At 52.3% G+C, this 13915-nt stretch overlaps 1 protein-coding gene across 6 annotated transcripts in view; it reads right to left on the reverse strand.

The window, feature by feature from the left end:
- Positions 1 to 406: 406 nt before the first annotated feature.
- The window catches only part of PHKA2 (phosphorylase kinase regulatory subunit alpha 2), a 95886-nt gene continuing 82377 nt past the window's right edge, over positions 407 to 13915 (reverse strand). For 3 of the 6 annotated variants that reach the window (XM_037821185.1, XM_037821181.1, XM_037821186.1), the window contains 10 exons: positions 13483 to 13561; positions 13255 to 13384; positions 12533 to 12634; positions 9155 to 9273; positions 8285 to 8314; positions 6746 to 6799; positions 4829 to 4999; positions 2550 to 2603; positions 1700 to 1900; positions 407 to 1099 (listed from right to left, as the gene is read on the reverse strand). In XM_037821185.1, the coding sequence (XP_037677113.1) occupies positions 929 to 1099; positions 1700 to 1900; positions 2550 to 2603; positions 4829 to 4999; positions 6746 to 6799; positions 8285 to 8314; positions 9155 to 9273; positions 12533 to 12634; positions 13255 to 13384; positions 13483 to 13561 (1111 nt within the window). In that variant the 3' untranslated portion in view covers positions 407 to 928. Of the gene's footprint in view, positions 1100 to 1145; positions 1389 to 1699; positions 1901 to 2549; positions 2604 to 4828; positions 5000 to 6745; positions 6800 to 8284; positions 8315 to 9154; positions 9274 to 12532; positions 12635 to 13254; positions 13385 to 13482; positions 13562 to 13915 lie in introns of those variants that run through there. The other 3 variants (XM_037821182.1, XM_037821183.1, XM_037821184.1) reach the window with 3 other exon arrangements.

A 13915-nucleotide genomic window follows, 5' to 3' on the forward strand; every position in this document is an offset into this window, starting at 1 on the left:
AAGCATCTGCAACCTGCCTGGGCATTCAAGCCGGCTGGGGTGGGGCGGGGCAGCCGGTGCTTAGGTAGTGAGTCGCACTCTCACAGAAATCACCAGAGCACAGGCCTCTGCAGAGGCACACCCTACCTGCTGCAGCCCTAAAGCAATGTTTTACCACCTAGTTCTTAGGATAGTTCCTCAACTTTCCTTTTTTGGGGGCTAGTTTCCAGAAGATGTGGGCTTTTTGATAAGACAGGTAAAACCCCTAATTCATGGACTGCAAGGATAAAATCCTTGGATACCACAAGCCAAATTTAACTGGGAGAGATTTTCTAAATCTTGGCAACAGAGAATTATGTTACATGAAGGTAGCCATGCCAATAAAACAACCCCAAGCCAAGAAAGCAAGCAAAACACAACAAAAATCAACATTTGACAGAAAGATAGAATTGTCCTATTTGGTAAACAGTTTGGTCCACAGACAGACGGCATCCTGCTAAGATGTTCCCCTTGTCAAGGTCTGCTTGTCTGGCTACTGCTGTTAGAAAGATCTTCCCATCTTCAAGATGTGTCACTAGCTTATCGAACCTATTTCTGGAACTCTCTGTGAGAGCCAATTTAAGCTGGCTTCTCAGTTCATTCTGCACTCAAAAGAGACCAATTCCTCCTCAGAGTCCACGAGACCAGATGCTGTGACAAACGCTCCAGCAAAATGAGCCTAGAAAATGATCCCACAGTGCCCCTGGGGGAGCATGGGACTCAGCAGCTCTATCTGTGGCTCGAACATACACTAGTTCCAGGTCGGTGCGGCCATCACTTCCCTGCCAGTGTTTCCGATGGGACATGCTTTTATGACAGCACAGGGGATCTTGGGGAACAGGAGAAAATTCCCAATGGGGCTCGGGGGCCATGCCAGAGTGGGAGCATGGCCCCACAGACAGCTGCGGCCCTACTGCATCTGGCAGCCTGAATTGGGCAGCAATTCCTGCAGATGAGAAGCTACTGCTTTTGTTAGGTAGGTCATCGTCCCGTAAGCCCCACTCGGAGCACTGTCGTAAAAAATGTGGCAAATTCCTGTGGCTTGGTCTTTCTCCAGGGTGTCCATGGCTCCGAATGACATCTGCAGCAGGAAAAAGCAGAGGGAAAGGATGAGTGGGGTTCACACTCTGTCCCCACCAATGATTCTGCCTGCTGGCGGCAGGTTGCTAGAAGCACCCGGTCCAAGGCTGCCTTCGGTGTTTTCCTTCTCATGATGAGAAACTGCCAGGAGAGCCACCTGAAGGAAGACAGTCTGACTCGGGAACGATGCATTGCCTTGGCTCTGGGCACTGCACTGCGTCTTCCCAGACATTCGTCTGCAGCTCACTGCTGACCATCTGGAAGGAGAGGGCTGTGTCTTCTACCGCGATCTGGGGCACAGGGGAAGTGACTTACCCAGGGGCCAAGAGGCAAGGTGTGAACTAAAACCTACCCCAAAGCAGGCCTGTGCTCTGGCCCATGCACTGCCCACCTCCCCCGAGGTCCTCAGGTTGCCCAAGTGGCCACGGGACCATTTCCTAAAGCAAGTGGTGGACATCTGTCACCATCTGTGATGCCCTCTTTTTGGTTGGCCTACATCCTTTCCTAATGGACAGAGTCTCCAACCTCACTCTTGAGAGAGAAATACCAGCAGGTCCGCTGCCCGGCCCCGGCCCCTGCACTGGCTGCGGTGGGCGCCCACCTGGTCCTGCAGGAAGAGCTGGTTGGCCACCTGCACGATCTGGTCCACGTGGATGATGCCCCCGATGCTGCTCATCTCCGTGTCCGACAGCAGCGTCAGCACCATGATGGCCTCCACCAGCAGCTGCCGGTACTCGGGCTGTGGCACACGGTTCAGCACCGACTCCACGTGGACAGCGAACTTGATCTCCTGCGGGGTCATCTGCCGAGGGCGGGAGACCCACCAGCCCTAGGGCCAAGGCTGACCAGGCCCCTCTCCTGCCCCCGCCAGCTGCCACCCTCCGGAGGACAAGGCCCAGGGCTCTCCTCCGGGGCTCGTTCCTGCCTTGTCCTTTCCTACGCCCTTGACAGTGACTCCCAGGGAGCAGGGGCCCTTTCTTATTTTTCTTACTTCTTCATTATTCTTTGTGGCATATAGCAAGGTGCTTTTTGGGCAGGGTATAAACCAAAAAAAAAAAAAAATCAATTGTTTAAGGATGACTAGGGGAAAATAAACCAGGAAAGACGGTTGTTTCCTGAAGAGACAGAGCCGGAGAAGGCCGAGTGTGGGTCTGGCGGGCGCGGCATGGAGCTTTTCTCTTACGTGGGTTTTAAGGGGTCTGTGCCAAATAGGGGCACATCGGGAGATCTTGGTTGCCAAGACATGCTGTTTCCAAGGGCAAGGAAAGAGGAAAGGTGATGCCAATAAATGTGGGAAAGAAGCTTTGCAAAATTTCAGGGTTAAATGGCTAAAAAGACCGGGTCCTGTCTATAACAAGCTTTAAACGAGCAGCCCAAATGTTCAGAGCCCGTGAAATGAAGCCCCACTGGCACTGGATGGCAGGCCAGCATTTGAGTTTTTCTCATCATACCTCTCGCGTTGTTGAGGACGGGAGGACGTAGCCATCAATGGACAGACCGTGGCACTGGAGGCAGAACACACACCAAATTTCAGTCAGATTCCAGAACGCAATTTAGGAGCGTGTGCGTGTGCCCACACACATGCACACACACGTGTACACACACACAGGCCCACCTCAAGTTGCTCTGCCCTGGAAACCTACACGAGGGCTGGAACACGCCAGACTGCCAGAGTTATTTTTAGAGAGCTTGTTCTTACTGCCCACAGGCTGTGTTTTCAACGAAACAATTCTGGGGAAACCAGCAGGCGTCTTTTAGATCTCGCAAGAACAATGCCCGAGGGAGCCGCGGTGCTCCTGGTGGCAGCGGGCATTTAACTTGGCACCCTGGCTTGGGCAGCCCCCTTTGGTGCCATCATAAAGGGAGGTTTTCATGGCTCTTGCTGGTGAAGGGGTGTTTCTGTGCCTTTGCAGGCATCTATTTTTGAGATTTCTATAATCAACACGATCACAAAGACTCAAGCACATGCACAGACACGCACACCCATGTGTATAAATACCCAGCGCCAGCTCAATACAAAATGCTGCTTTTTCATAATAAAAGCTTCTTGGTTTTGAGCCAGTGGAAGTCCGGATGGAAGCATGTGATGCCCCAGAAAGGATAGGGAGATTTTCTAGGAATAGCTTGTCCTAATCCAATTGGCTTGATTCTAAATCCCAGCACCCTGGCCCGGCAGCAGCTGCACCCCACCCCCCGTACCCAGCTGTCTGCCCTCTGGCTGGCACGGCTGCCGCCGCTCCCGCCCCCCACCGAGGGGCAGAGGCTGGAGAACTCGGAGGCCTGTGCGGGGCCAGAAGAGGGCAGCCACGCGCAGGCAGGGACCCACACCCAGCCCAGGGGTGGCTGGGAGACCTCGGGACCCTCACAGGCCGAGGCCCAACTCTGCACAAGGCACCAGGGGCCCCTGCTGCAGAAAGACCACCGGCCGATGGCGATGGCCATAAGGCACACTGGGCTTTGGGCAGGGGTTTGTAGTATGCTCTCATTTGGGATGATTTTTTTTCTGTCCTGTTCTGCTGTGAAATGAGCTAACAAAAATAGTTTTGGAGAAAAAAATCAGTCCTGCTGACAGCTCTTAGCTTGCACAGCCGCTTTTAATCGAAGTGTACTATCCCTCCATGCTAGAGGCAAGACAAGCTTTGGGATAGGCCCAAGGAGACACATAGATGCTCTGGGGCCAATCTAGGGGTGAGACAGAAACTGGGGTGCAGAGAACAAGGGGCCACATCTCCCACCCCGACCCCTCCTTGGCAGTCTGTGGCTGTATCCCCGGACGTCTGTTTCCAATGACAACCTTGAGGGATTTTAGACCCCGGGCAGATGGGAGACACAGCCCTGTCCGATGGGCACAGGAGCAAGGCAAGGGGCGGCAGCTGGCTATGGGCAGTGGGACGTGGGGGTCCCCAACCTCCAGGTGGCATGTGGGAGACTGTGCACTTGGGGCCCATGGGGTCTCGGGTGCCCTCAGGGCGTGGCCCGGGGCCCTGAACACAGCAGGGCCTGAGAGAGTCTGCTGAACATGCTGGAGGCTGGAAGCCAGCCCACTCCAGGCCCCAAGAACATACCAGATCACAACTCCAGGGCTCATGATGGCCCCGGGCTCCCCCTTGAACCACAGCCCCAGGGCCAAGGCCTGCAGGGGCTATTCCCGGTCTTCTGTGTTGACCCGAACCCTAACCCTTGGGTTAACAGTATTTTGACCTTACGCCTTCCTTGCCTTCTCTAGTTCTGTGTATCTCCTGCCTTTTCTACATTCCTTAAAATTGGCCAGAGTTAGGCCCACACAGCCTGGGCCAGCACCTCGTCCTCCCTGCTGAGGCTCAGGAGTGTTGGTCCTCTCTCTTTCAACTAACCCAGCAGTTCTCAACTGGAGGTACTTTGCCCCCCTCCCCAGGGGGCATTTGGCAAGGTCTGGAGACATTTTGGGTTGTCCAAAATGGGAGGGTGCTAGTAGCATCTAGTCAGTGGAGACCAGAGGTGCTGCTAAACATCCCACAATGCACAGGACGGTCCCCAAGGCAGAGAAGGATCCCGTCCCAATGCCAAAGGTGCCAGGTAGACAAATGCTGCTCTGAGCTGAGAGCTCCCCCAGGACGGGGCTGTGTGTTTTGTTTGCTCTGCAGCCACACATCCGATACCTGCAGGTGCCACTGGGCCTCGCCAAGGGCGTCAGGGGGACGGGTTGATTCCCAGGGAGCATGTGTCTCACAGAACGGTGGCCCATGCTCACCTTCTGGAGGATCTTCCACACCTTCTGGTAGAATCCCACGGGGACCCTGTTAATGGCCCCGTCCAGCCTTCTCCTGCGCAGCCACTGGCCCTGCTGCTCCCCCCAGCCAAGATGGTGCCCTCCGGAGTCTGACGACGACGTGCCAGTGGGTGAGGATGGGGTGCTGGACCTCTGCAAGACAGGCAGCAAGTGGCCTTCAGCAGGCTCCCGGCAGGCGACCAGGCAGCACAGCCACCAACCCAGCCCACCAGAGTCCGCCTGCCTGGAGGGTGCTGGAGGGCCTCCATTGTACCTGGGCTGCTTCTCAAAGCTCGTCATGCGTTCAGTCCCCAGTTTGGTTACTTACTTATTTCTTCCATGCACTCCTCCTAGCCCTGAAGAGGTAATACAGAGTCCCAAGGACCCCAAATGGTAAAGGTGCGGGCTCTGGAGTCAGGCTGTTTGAGGTTTAAATCCCAACTCTGCCCGAGTTGCATCAGTGGCCACAACCTAACCGCAGCTGTCGAGCCCCTCATGCTGACACCAGCCCTGGACCTTGGGACCATCCATGAAGGGGGGACAGAGGGGAACCTTTTTCCGAGAGCTGCACTGAGAGATCTGGAACCCAGTGGGCAGCTGTTACAACGGGGAGTGCTTCTAAGAGGAAGTGCTGGGAGCCCACCAGCCTGGGCTGCCCAAAGCAGGGGCTGCAGGAGAGCCTGGAGGGAGACTGGGCCCGCAGAGCATGGAGCCTCATGGAGGTACCCGTGACCCAGGGAGACAAATGCCAAAGTGCCCGCTGCCCTCTGCAGTCTCCCTGAGTGACGGGCCCCTCCTCATTGGGCGGGTGCCCCTCAAGAATGCAACTCATAACACAGGGGGAAAAGGATCTGGAGCCAATGACAACAAGCAAAGGCTCGGAATCCCCATGTAGCATGGGGGACCTCCCTGATTATGGTTGACCTGCTCATCCTTTTCAAGCTCGCTTCCTATTTTTCCTGTTCTCAGCACTGGCTTTATCCCGACTGGGGGCCAAGGCTCCCCCCCCCGGAGCTGGAACACCTGTCACCTGTTTTTCTACAGCAGAGGAGGGGGCGCCTCTCCCTCACCCCCTCTGGCAGCACTGCCTCAGGGCCCACGGCCAGCTCTCCGCCATGGACGGGTTCCAGCCCCCACCTGCGCGAACCTCTGTCCTCCTACATTCTCTTTGTTCCGGGCTATTTGGTACTTTCCTTTCTGACTGGGCAACATCAAATATAAAGGTTTAAAAATGAAATCCAGATGTTAACCATCCCAGCAGGGCAGGAGGTGGGGTTCTTCTCCATGCACTCATTTCTACTTCATCGGATCTTATTTTGAAAAGGCAGTCAGGCTGGGTTATTCCACTGGGCTCATTACTGCTATTTAAATAAGGCAACAATTAGATACAAATAAAAGTAATTACAGCCGCACTCATCAATGACTCAGCTGATTTTCTCCTAGCTGCAGGAGAAAGACGCAGCCTCGCCTCTGCAACTAGAGCATTTCCTAGTCCTCTCGAGGGCGACCTGGTGCCGAGCAGGGGCATCCTGTGTGCCAAGTGCCAGTTGGCGTGTGCGGGGAAGAGCTGCCCATCGTGGCTCAATAAAAAGGCACTGGAACCAATGCCCCGAGGTTCTGGAAGCCCCTGGGAACTGGTGAGGAGTGCGCTCCTCCACACCCCACAGAGGCAAGAAGCTGAGAAAATAGAGCTCATTTTGAGAAACTTCTCGGCCTTCTAGACTCTCCTCAAAATTACAGGTGGAGGAGACCTTCAGCATCTAATGAAAACGCTTAAACCCTGCTGAGATCTTTGGACGTTAAGGATGAGGAGGGAGTAAGAGAAATGCAACAAGGGGCTTCAGACGCTACAAACAAGGGGAGACAGTGAGGGTCATGGTCATCCGACGGGAGGTTTACCACAGACTTGGAGGAATGTGCGCTGCTGGACACGGCCTGGCCCACAGAAAAGAACTACAAAACAAAAAGGAGTGACTCAGTACCAGGCAATGCCACCAGAAGAAGAAAGCAGAAAGGAGGAGCACGGAGCAGCACCAAAACAGCCAAGGAAAAGGAGCAGAGAATGCAAGAGCAGAGAAGTTCTCATTCGTCAACACAGACAAACTCACAGCTTCAGAAACCCCTCCCTGGGAACAGAGCTGTGGGGTTTTACTCAAAAGAGAACTTGGTAAATGGTCTTACTTTTAATATCAAATGGCACCGGGTTCTTGTCATCTGTGGAGGGTGCCCAATCAAGTTAGGCCATGATTTACTGGCTATAGTCATGGCCATGGAAGGCTAATAGTTTATGAGGCGAGCTGTGAAAACCTACATAGGTCAACAAAATACCCTTTATCACCACTTAAACATCTGATGCCTAACAGGCAATCATAAATATTTGTTAAATGAATGAATAAGATCAGGCTGACTTTGGCCAAACAAGTACTTCCTCAGCCCCAAATCTAGAAGGTACCCTTAATTTGCATGGGTAGCATGTGTGAGCACCCACATGCACACATGGTGTTCATGAAAAAGGGCACTGCAATTTAAAATGCCAGGGCCCCTATTATGTTTTGAACTGATAATCGTGCATTTCCTTGATGTCAGTGGCCAAATGCAAAACTTGTACTGACTAACTGAACCCCAACTTGCTGACGAAGAAAGTTCATTGTTTGGTCCCCATAACCGACAAGGACAGCGTTTAATGGAGAAGAGAGGACCCACCCATCCTCACCCGCAGCCAGCAGCTGCTGGAATGTGGGTAGCCAGAGGGATGGTGCCACCGAGTGGCTGGCAAAGGAAGAGGTTCTGAGAGCAGGGCCCTTCCTTGGAAAGAGCATAGATTCAAACGACAGATCCGGTATGTTTTGCCCTTGGACCAGGTGTAGAATCCACATTTCCAAGTCATACAATTCCTCTATGATCTCTCAGTCACGGAGATGTTAAATCATTAGAAATGTGAGTCTAATTTCTGGAAAGAGTTGGAGGAAGTATGTCACAAAGGTATTAGAAAAGAATAGCAGCCTGTATGTTTTTTTTCCTTCCAGTTTAAACCCCTCCTGGTGATCTGGGGGGCAGGAATAGCAGGATTTTCTGTACTGATGTAACCAATGCTCACATTTTACTTTTCCCTATTTATTTCCCTTCTTTTGAAGAGGAACTCCCACAGAAGCAGAGCCCAGGACTACTGATTTCATGAAGTGTCCCACAAACCCCAAGAGTTTGGTAAATGGATTTTTAAAAAAGAACCATGGGGCCAGGCCATTTCTCCAGCCCTCTGCCTGTCCCCCGGGCTGCCTGCTGCAGCCCGCTGGGTCACTTCAACCCGAGCTGGTCTGGTGGCCAAAGTGTCGTATGTGCGTTCAGCCTGTCCGAATTCACAGCCTCGCTTTCCACATTCAGACCAGAAAGAACAGAAGCACACACAGGAAAGGGTCAAGCAAAGCAAAGCAGTTTCACCTGTTCATCAGCACTAAATCGCCTAGTCATCTGAAAGTAAAAATACATGAGGAAATAAACAAAGGCTAGCCTCCAATAAAGAATGCCCTGCTACTTCTAGCACCCTCTACACAGTCCAGGGCAGTGTTTTACAAATTGCAGGGTATGACCCACTAGCAGGTCATGGAATCAATATAGTGGGTCATTGTGACCAGCCTTTCACCTCACTGAAATGGAAAAGAAAACTGGAGGACATTTGTCACTGCTGGTCATGGTCTGAAAAGGAAACTAGATTTTCCACGGGGGATCATGGTCAAAAAGTTTGATAAACACTGTCCTAGTCCCAGCCAATACCTGACACATTAGGACTGGAAACATGCTGAGCTGCAAGCTGGTGGGGGCAGCTCAAGAGGATTTTTAGTGTGAATTAAAGTTGAACAAAGACCCCTGTGGATGGTGGCACACAGGTATTGCGAACACTCTGTTCTATCTCCGTATCCCTCTTGCTGTTTCTTTTGGAGGACACATTTGATGGAGAAGTGATTCAGTTACTTTCTGAACGACTCTACTTTTTAAAGGGCTGTGGCCCACTTGAAAGAGCAGTTCTCGAGGACAAGGGCAAACCCGGAGACGGGCATTTTCTGGAACATTTATGTAATGTGTAAAGATTGAGGAGGCGTGAGGGGGGTTGGGGGCGGTGCCAATGAGCAGCTCTGGGAGATCTGGGTGCAGGGGCAGGATCGGGCTCCACAGCAGAAGGGCTCTTGGTTCCTCCACAGTGAGCGGGCTGAATCCTGCCTGCCCTGGGTCTCTGTCACTCTCTCACGTGAGTTCAGGTAGGGAAAGTGCCCTCTCCCTGTGCTGTCGCCTCCGCCATGGTGCCCTTCTCACCTGTTTCATCTCGCTCCTCAGTCTGCTAATGCCACTCCTCTCTGTTTTGGTGACTCCGGTATGTCCCACCTCGTGGATGGAGATGGCAGGGCTGGGCGTGGAGGAATGGAGAGGCTGCACTGGAGGGGAGACACAGACGCGGCTCAGGCCGGGCTGGATTTGCGTGGCATCCCCACTCCCAGACGACCTCCCCTAGAGAAGAGCTTCCCGCGCCCCGGCCAGTACTCCTTGTCAGCACCCAGAACCGTGCCTGACTGAAGGGATGAAAGTGTGAACATCACTAAAGCAGCATGCAGAAGATACCCAATGGATGTAAGACCTTTGATGAAATTTGATATGTTTCTGAATCGTTTTTCCTCATCCCACAGTACAACTTCCCTGTAGAAAACTGAGACCAACTAAGAAAGCAAGATCCCTGCTCAGTGCTAACATCTGTGGGAGTTTTAGAAGTTACCCTTCCGGTTTGTTTTCTACGACTATGTATGTTTTTAATGCACAATACAGAATCCTCACATCTATGCAGATTGTTCTGTGGCCTGCCCTTTCTCCATGTATCACGAATGTCTTTCTATCCCATCATATCCAACGATCACATGGCACTCAAGCTCATGAGTGGTCAATAACACGCACAGACCGATTAGTATTTTTCTGAAGGGTTGTCATGACTGCAGTGCAGGGCCCACAGCTAACCTCCCCGGGCACTGGCCCTTGACCTGTGTGACCTGAGGAGTACCAACAGTCCCTGGGGAAATGACAAAACTGCCATACACTCAGAGAGGCTTGTGACTGGGGCATTGTGGCTGTTGGCTGGGTGTTCGAGGGCCTTCCTGGGCTGGCCATGTCTGGGTGCTTGGGCAGCTCTGCTCTCATCGGGTGTAGCCCACAGGCCTCAGATGCGGCAACAGCACAGGGATTCAGTGCACCCCATGCTGGGCCAGGGGATTGGGGGGGCTTCCTGAGCAAAATGAAATGGAGGCTGAGGACCTGTGGCAGCAGAGGGGTCCGAGCCTGATGGAGGGGCCTTGGGGCTGGAGATGGAGAGGAAGCTATGCCTAGAATGGGGGGGGGGGGGGGGGAAGACATGATTGCCTGAGGATTGGCAAGAAGGGCAGCACTGCCCATCACAGAAGGGGCAGGGAGGCTGCCCTCGGGCCCGGCTACTGCCACCTCACTTCTGACCTACTACAGCAGCCTGGAGTGCCCTCCCATCTCCAGCCCTAACCCTCTCTGACCCAGCTGGCACTGTGGGCACTGTGATCATTCTGGAAGGCAATATGATCATGTTGCTACCTGCGCAGCGTCCTCTGAGGCCTAGCTGTGTCTTCAGGATAAAGCCCAATTCTTGCATCGCCATACAAAGCCCTACTGACTTGATAAACTAGACGTGGCACACGCACAATGGGATATTATCTGGCCATAAGAAAGAATGGAGTTCTGAGGCAACACAGAAGAACCTTGAAGACATTAGGCTCAGTGACATAAGGAAGGCACCTAAGGATAAATACTGTATGATTCTACTTATAAGAGATGACTAGAAATAGCAAATACATAGAGATAAATTCACTTAGCAGTTACCAGGATGGGAGAAAGGGGGAAGGGGGAGTGTGTGTTTGTAAAAAAAATTTTTAAAAAAGTAAGTCTCATTAAAGCTGTTATAAAAAATAAAGATAAACAGGGTGGTATATGAGAATCCTATATTTTATGCACTGCTGTTCTGTAAACCCACTTCTCAAATAAATAAATAAATATATACAGATAACAATGAAAGGCAGCACGTGTGAGGGGCCCTGCTGACTTGCTCCCCACCAGGGCCTCCCTGCTCTTGGGCCCGGGCCAGCCGCGGCACTGGGCATATGCACGTGCCGCCCGCCGTGCCCTCCCTTCCTGCCACCCCCCTGCAACAGGCGAACTCCTCACCCCACAGGCCCTGCTCCAAGGTCACTTCCCCGGGCAGTACCCGCTACGCACCCCATCTTCCCACCCAGCCCTCCACTGGAGCCATGGGGGTGGAAGGTGCTGCCCCCAGAGGGCCCAGGAACACCCACAATGAAAGGGCCGTGAGGGGAGGAACCGGCAGAGGAGGCACAGTGGAGGCCAGAGAGGAGGAGGCAAACCAGGGAGTGGAAAGCAGAAGACTAAGGGGTCTGGGAAGCTATGGGGGGGCCTGTGTGGGGCAAGTATGGCTGGAAATATTTATCTCAGACATCTTAGGATTTAATCAAAATTCTAAGCCTATTTGAGCTTCCTAATTTATAAAAATTGAACAATTATAAAGGATGATTAACAAATGATGTTACATTAAAAAAGACAGCATCCCTTCCGTCCTTGCTTGTAATTAGACATGTTTATGGTTTTCAGATGACATTCCTCTGTTCCTGGACTCAGAAGCCTCCATAGCTTTACATTTGATAACGGTTTTTAAGTAATTATCTATGGGAAGCCATGCGTGCTATTATGACGAGCGGAACACATTAAATATTTATCTTGCATATTTACATTTCAAGGATTGTGCGTTTGAAATGACAGAAAATTACTTTTGGAAAGGGATCTTGAGCACTCCTTCAGGAAAGGAGAAAAGCCATCAGAACGCATCTGATTGCATGAGGCCGTCTCTCTGCGGGCTGGCACACATTTGGAGAAACACAAAGTACCCAGTGTCCCTCTTATTAAATACAAGGAACGACAGCCCACAGTTCATTTCTTTGGCTTGATGAAATAAATTCAAAAATGTGTCTGCAAATCATTTAGCTTTATTATGAGGAGGAGAAATGATAATTGCCTCAATTATAATTAGGGTGCATTCGAGAAGAGAATCACACCCGACTTGGGTGATTACGCTCCTAGCACTGCCAGTGGGGTGCTGGTGCGGACGAAAATGGAGTGAGCAAGACGGGGAGGAAGCAAACTTACCTCAGCTAGCCCCAGCTGCAAGGTCACAAAGGGTTATTCTCCCCACCCGGGAAGGAGAGCATGGGGTCTGGGTGAGGATGCTTCACCCAAACCAAATGCTGGACACTGGGTGACGTGAAAAGGGGCCCTTTCATCGTGCCACCCTGGGTTCTGACACTCGTACGTGAGGGACAGTGACTGTGGCACAGAGCCGGGAGCCAGCAGGTGAGGGTGCGGAGGGGTGCACCCCACACCCAGATGCAAGTACGGCGCGGGGAGGATGTGTTCTCCCCAGGACCCAAGGGTGTCATGGTGGCCAACATGTAGGACCCTTGAGCCCAGGCCTCTGTCAACCTTGCTCAAGCAAGAACCTTACATTCCCACACTGTGCCCCAAATCTCTTATAGGTGTTGATTATGCATATACAAGAGGCAGCAGTTCAGGGTGATGCCGGACCCGCCCCTAGAGTGAAAATATTCTTTTACTTACTGCTTCTTTCAACGCCAAACTCTTTTCCACTTAAAATATGGTGCAGGAGATTTTTCATATCAAAAGGGCTGAGGTTCATCAAACTTTCAGAAGCTTCTTCTCCTAAACACAACCACACTGTAAGTGTCCCAGACACAGGGTTGGTGGGGGGGGGGGGGAGTCAGATGGGCCTGGGTGGGTGACAAAGGATGCTGCGGGCGGTGGCCTCCTAGCTCGGGATTACCTCAGCCAGTGCTGAGGGACGGACATGCACCAGGTTCTTGGGGAAGTCTAAATGCTGCTGTTAAAATGTTAGTTGTAAAGTGTGATTTTTCATTCTTAGACACAAAGTTGGTCACCCTGCCGTGATCTCTTAATTGGCACATATATTTAAGTTAGTAGGCGTCTCCCAGCGCAGGTGTTATTAAATGGGGGACAGCAACTCACAACAAGGAAAGAGAGAAAGGGATTAGGTTTAAGGGTCAGAAAACAAGATTCCATGTCAGTTTTGTGATTTGAACGGTAAACATCACTAGCACCTCATTCCTCCTGACTTATGGCATGAAACGCCCCGCGCGGGATGGCTTGACGGATGTTATAGCTAAATGAAAGAGCCCGGTCAAGTCTGAGCACGTCCAGAGGATTAGAAGCCCTGGCTTGAGGACATCTGAGCGGGGCATGGAAGCAGAGGGTGGCTGGGCCGGGCTCTGAGAACTGCATGGCAGGCCCTGCCCGCATCTCACCTGAGCAGTTCAGGCTCCGCGCCAGTTCCGTGGCCATGACCTGAATGATCAGTCCGATCCGCAGCCGGAGCATCTCCACGAAGAGGCGGGGCTGGGCCCTGACATACATGGCCAGGTAGACCACAATTTCCTGACGCAGACATGGGGAAGAGAGAGGGCTCTTCAGGGATTGGATGGAATCCTCCCAGGCCCCACCGTGGCTCTGCGTCGCCCAGCCCGGCCCCTGACCTGGGTAAGGACGGCGATACTGATGTCCTGCCCACTGGCTTCATAGATGAGTTTTGTGAGCTCCTCCGGGGGTAGGGGCCTGGGAAGGAGCATCAGGTCACACACACAATGAAGATGCCCCATTTCCCTGATGGAAACTCCCAGGTGTCAGAGTATCTTTAATTAGACCCTCTTTTGACATAGATAGGCAGATGGATTGATAGACAGACAGAACGATAGGGCAAAGATGGCAAAATGTTGAAATTGGTGGAGCTGGGTATCTAGGGGATGGGGATATGTGGGAATTCTCTGCAGGGGTTTCTGTTATTTTTGCAACTGCCCTGTTAAGTTTGAAATCATTTCAAGGCAAAAAGGTTAAGGGAAAAAAAGACCCTCTCCCTGGACTGGACAACAGATAACACTGGCGCTTCCACCACGGCGCCCCCAAAAGCCC

The sequence above is a fragment of the Choloepus didactylus genome, chromosome X (assembly GCF_015220235.1).
Source record: "Choloepus didactylus isolate mChoDid1 chromosome X, mChoDid1.pri, whole genome shotgun sequence".
NCBI lineage: Eukaryota > Metazoa > Chordata > Mammalia > Pilosa > Megalonychidae > Choloepus > Choloepus didactylus.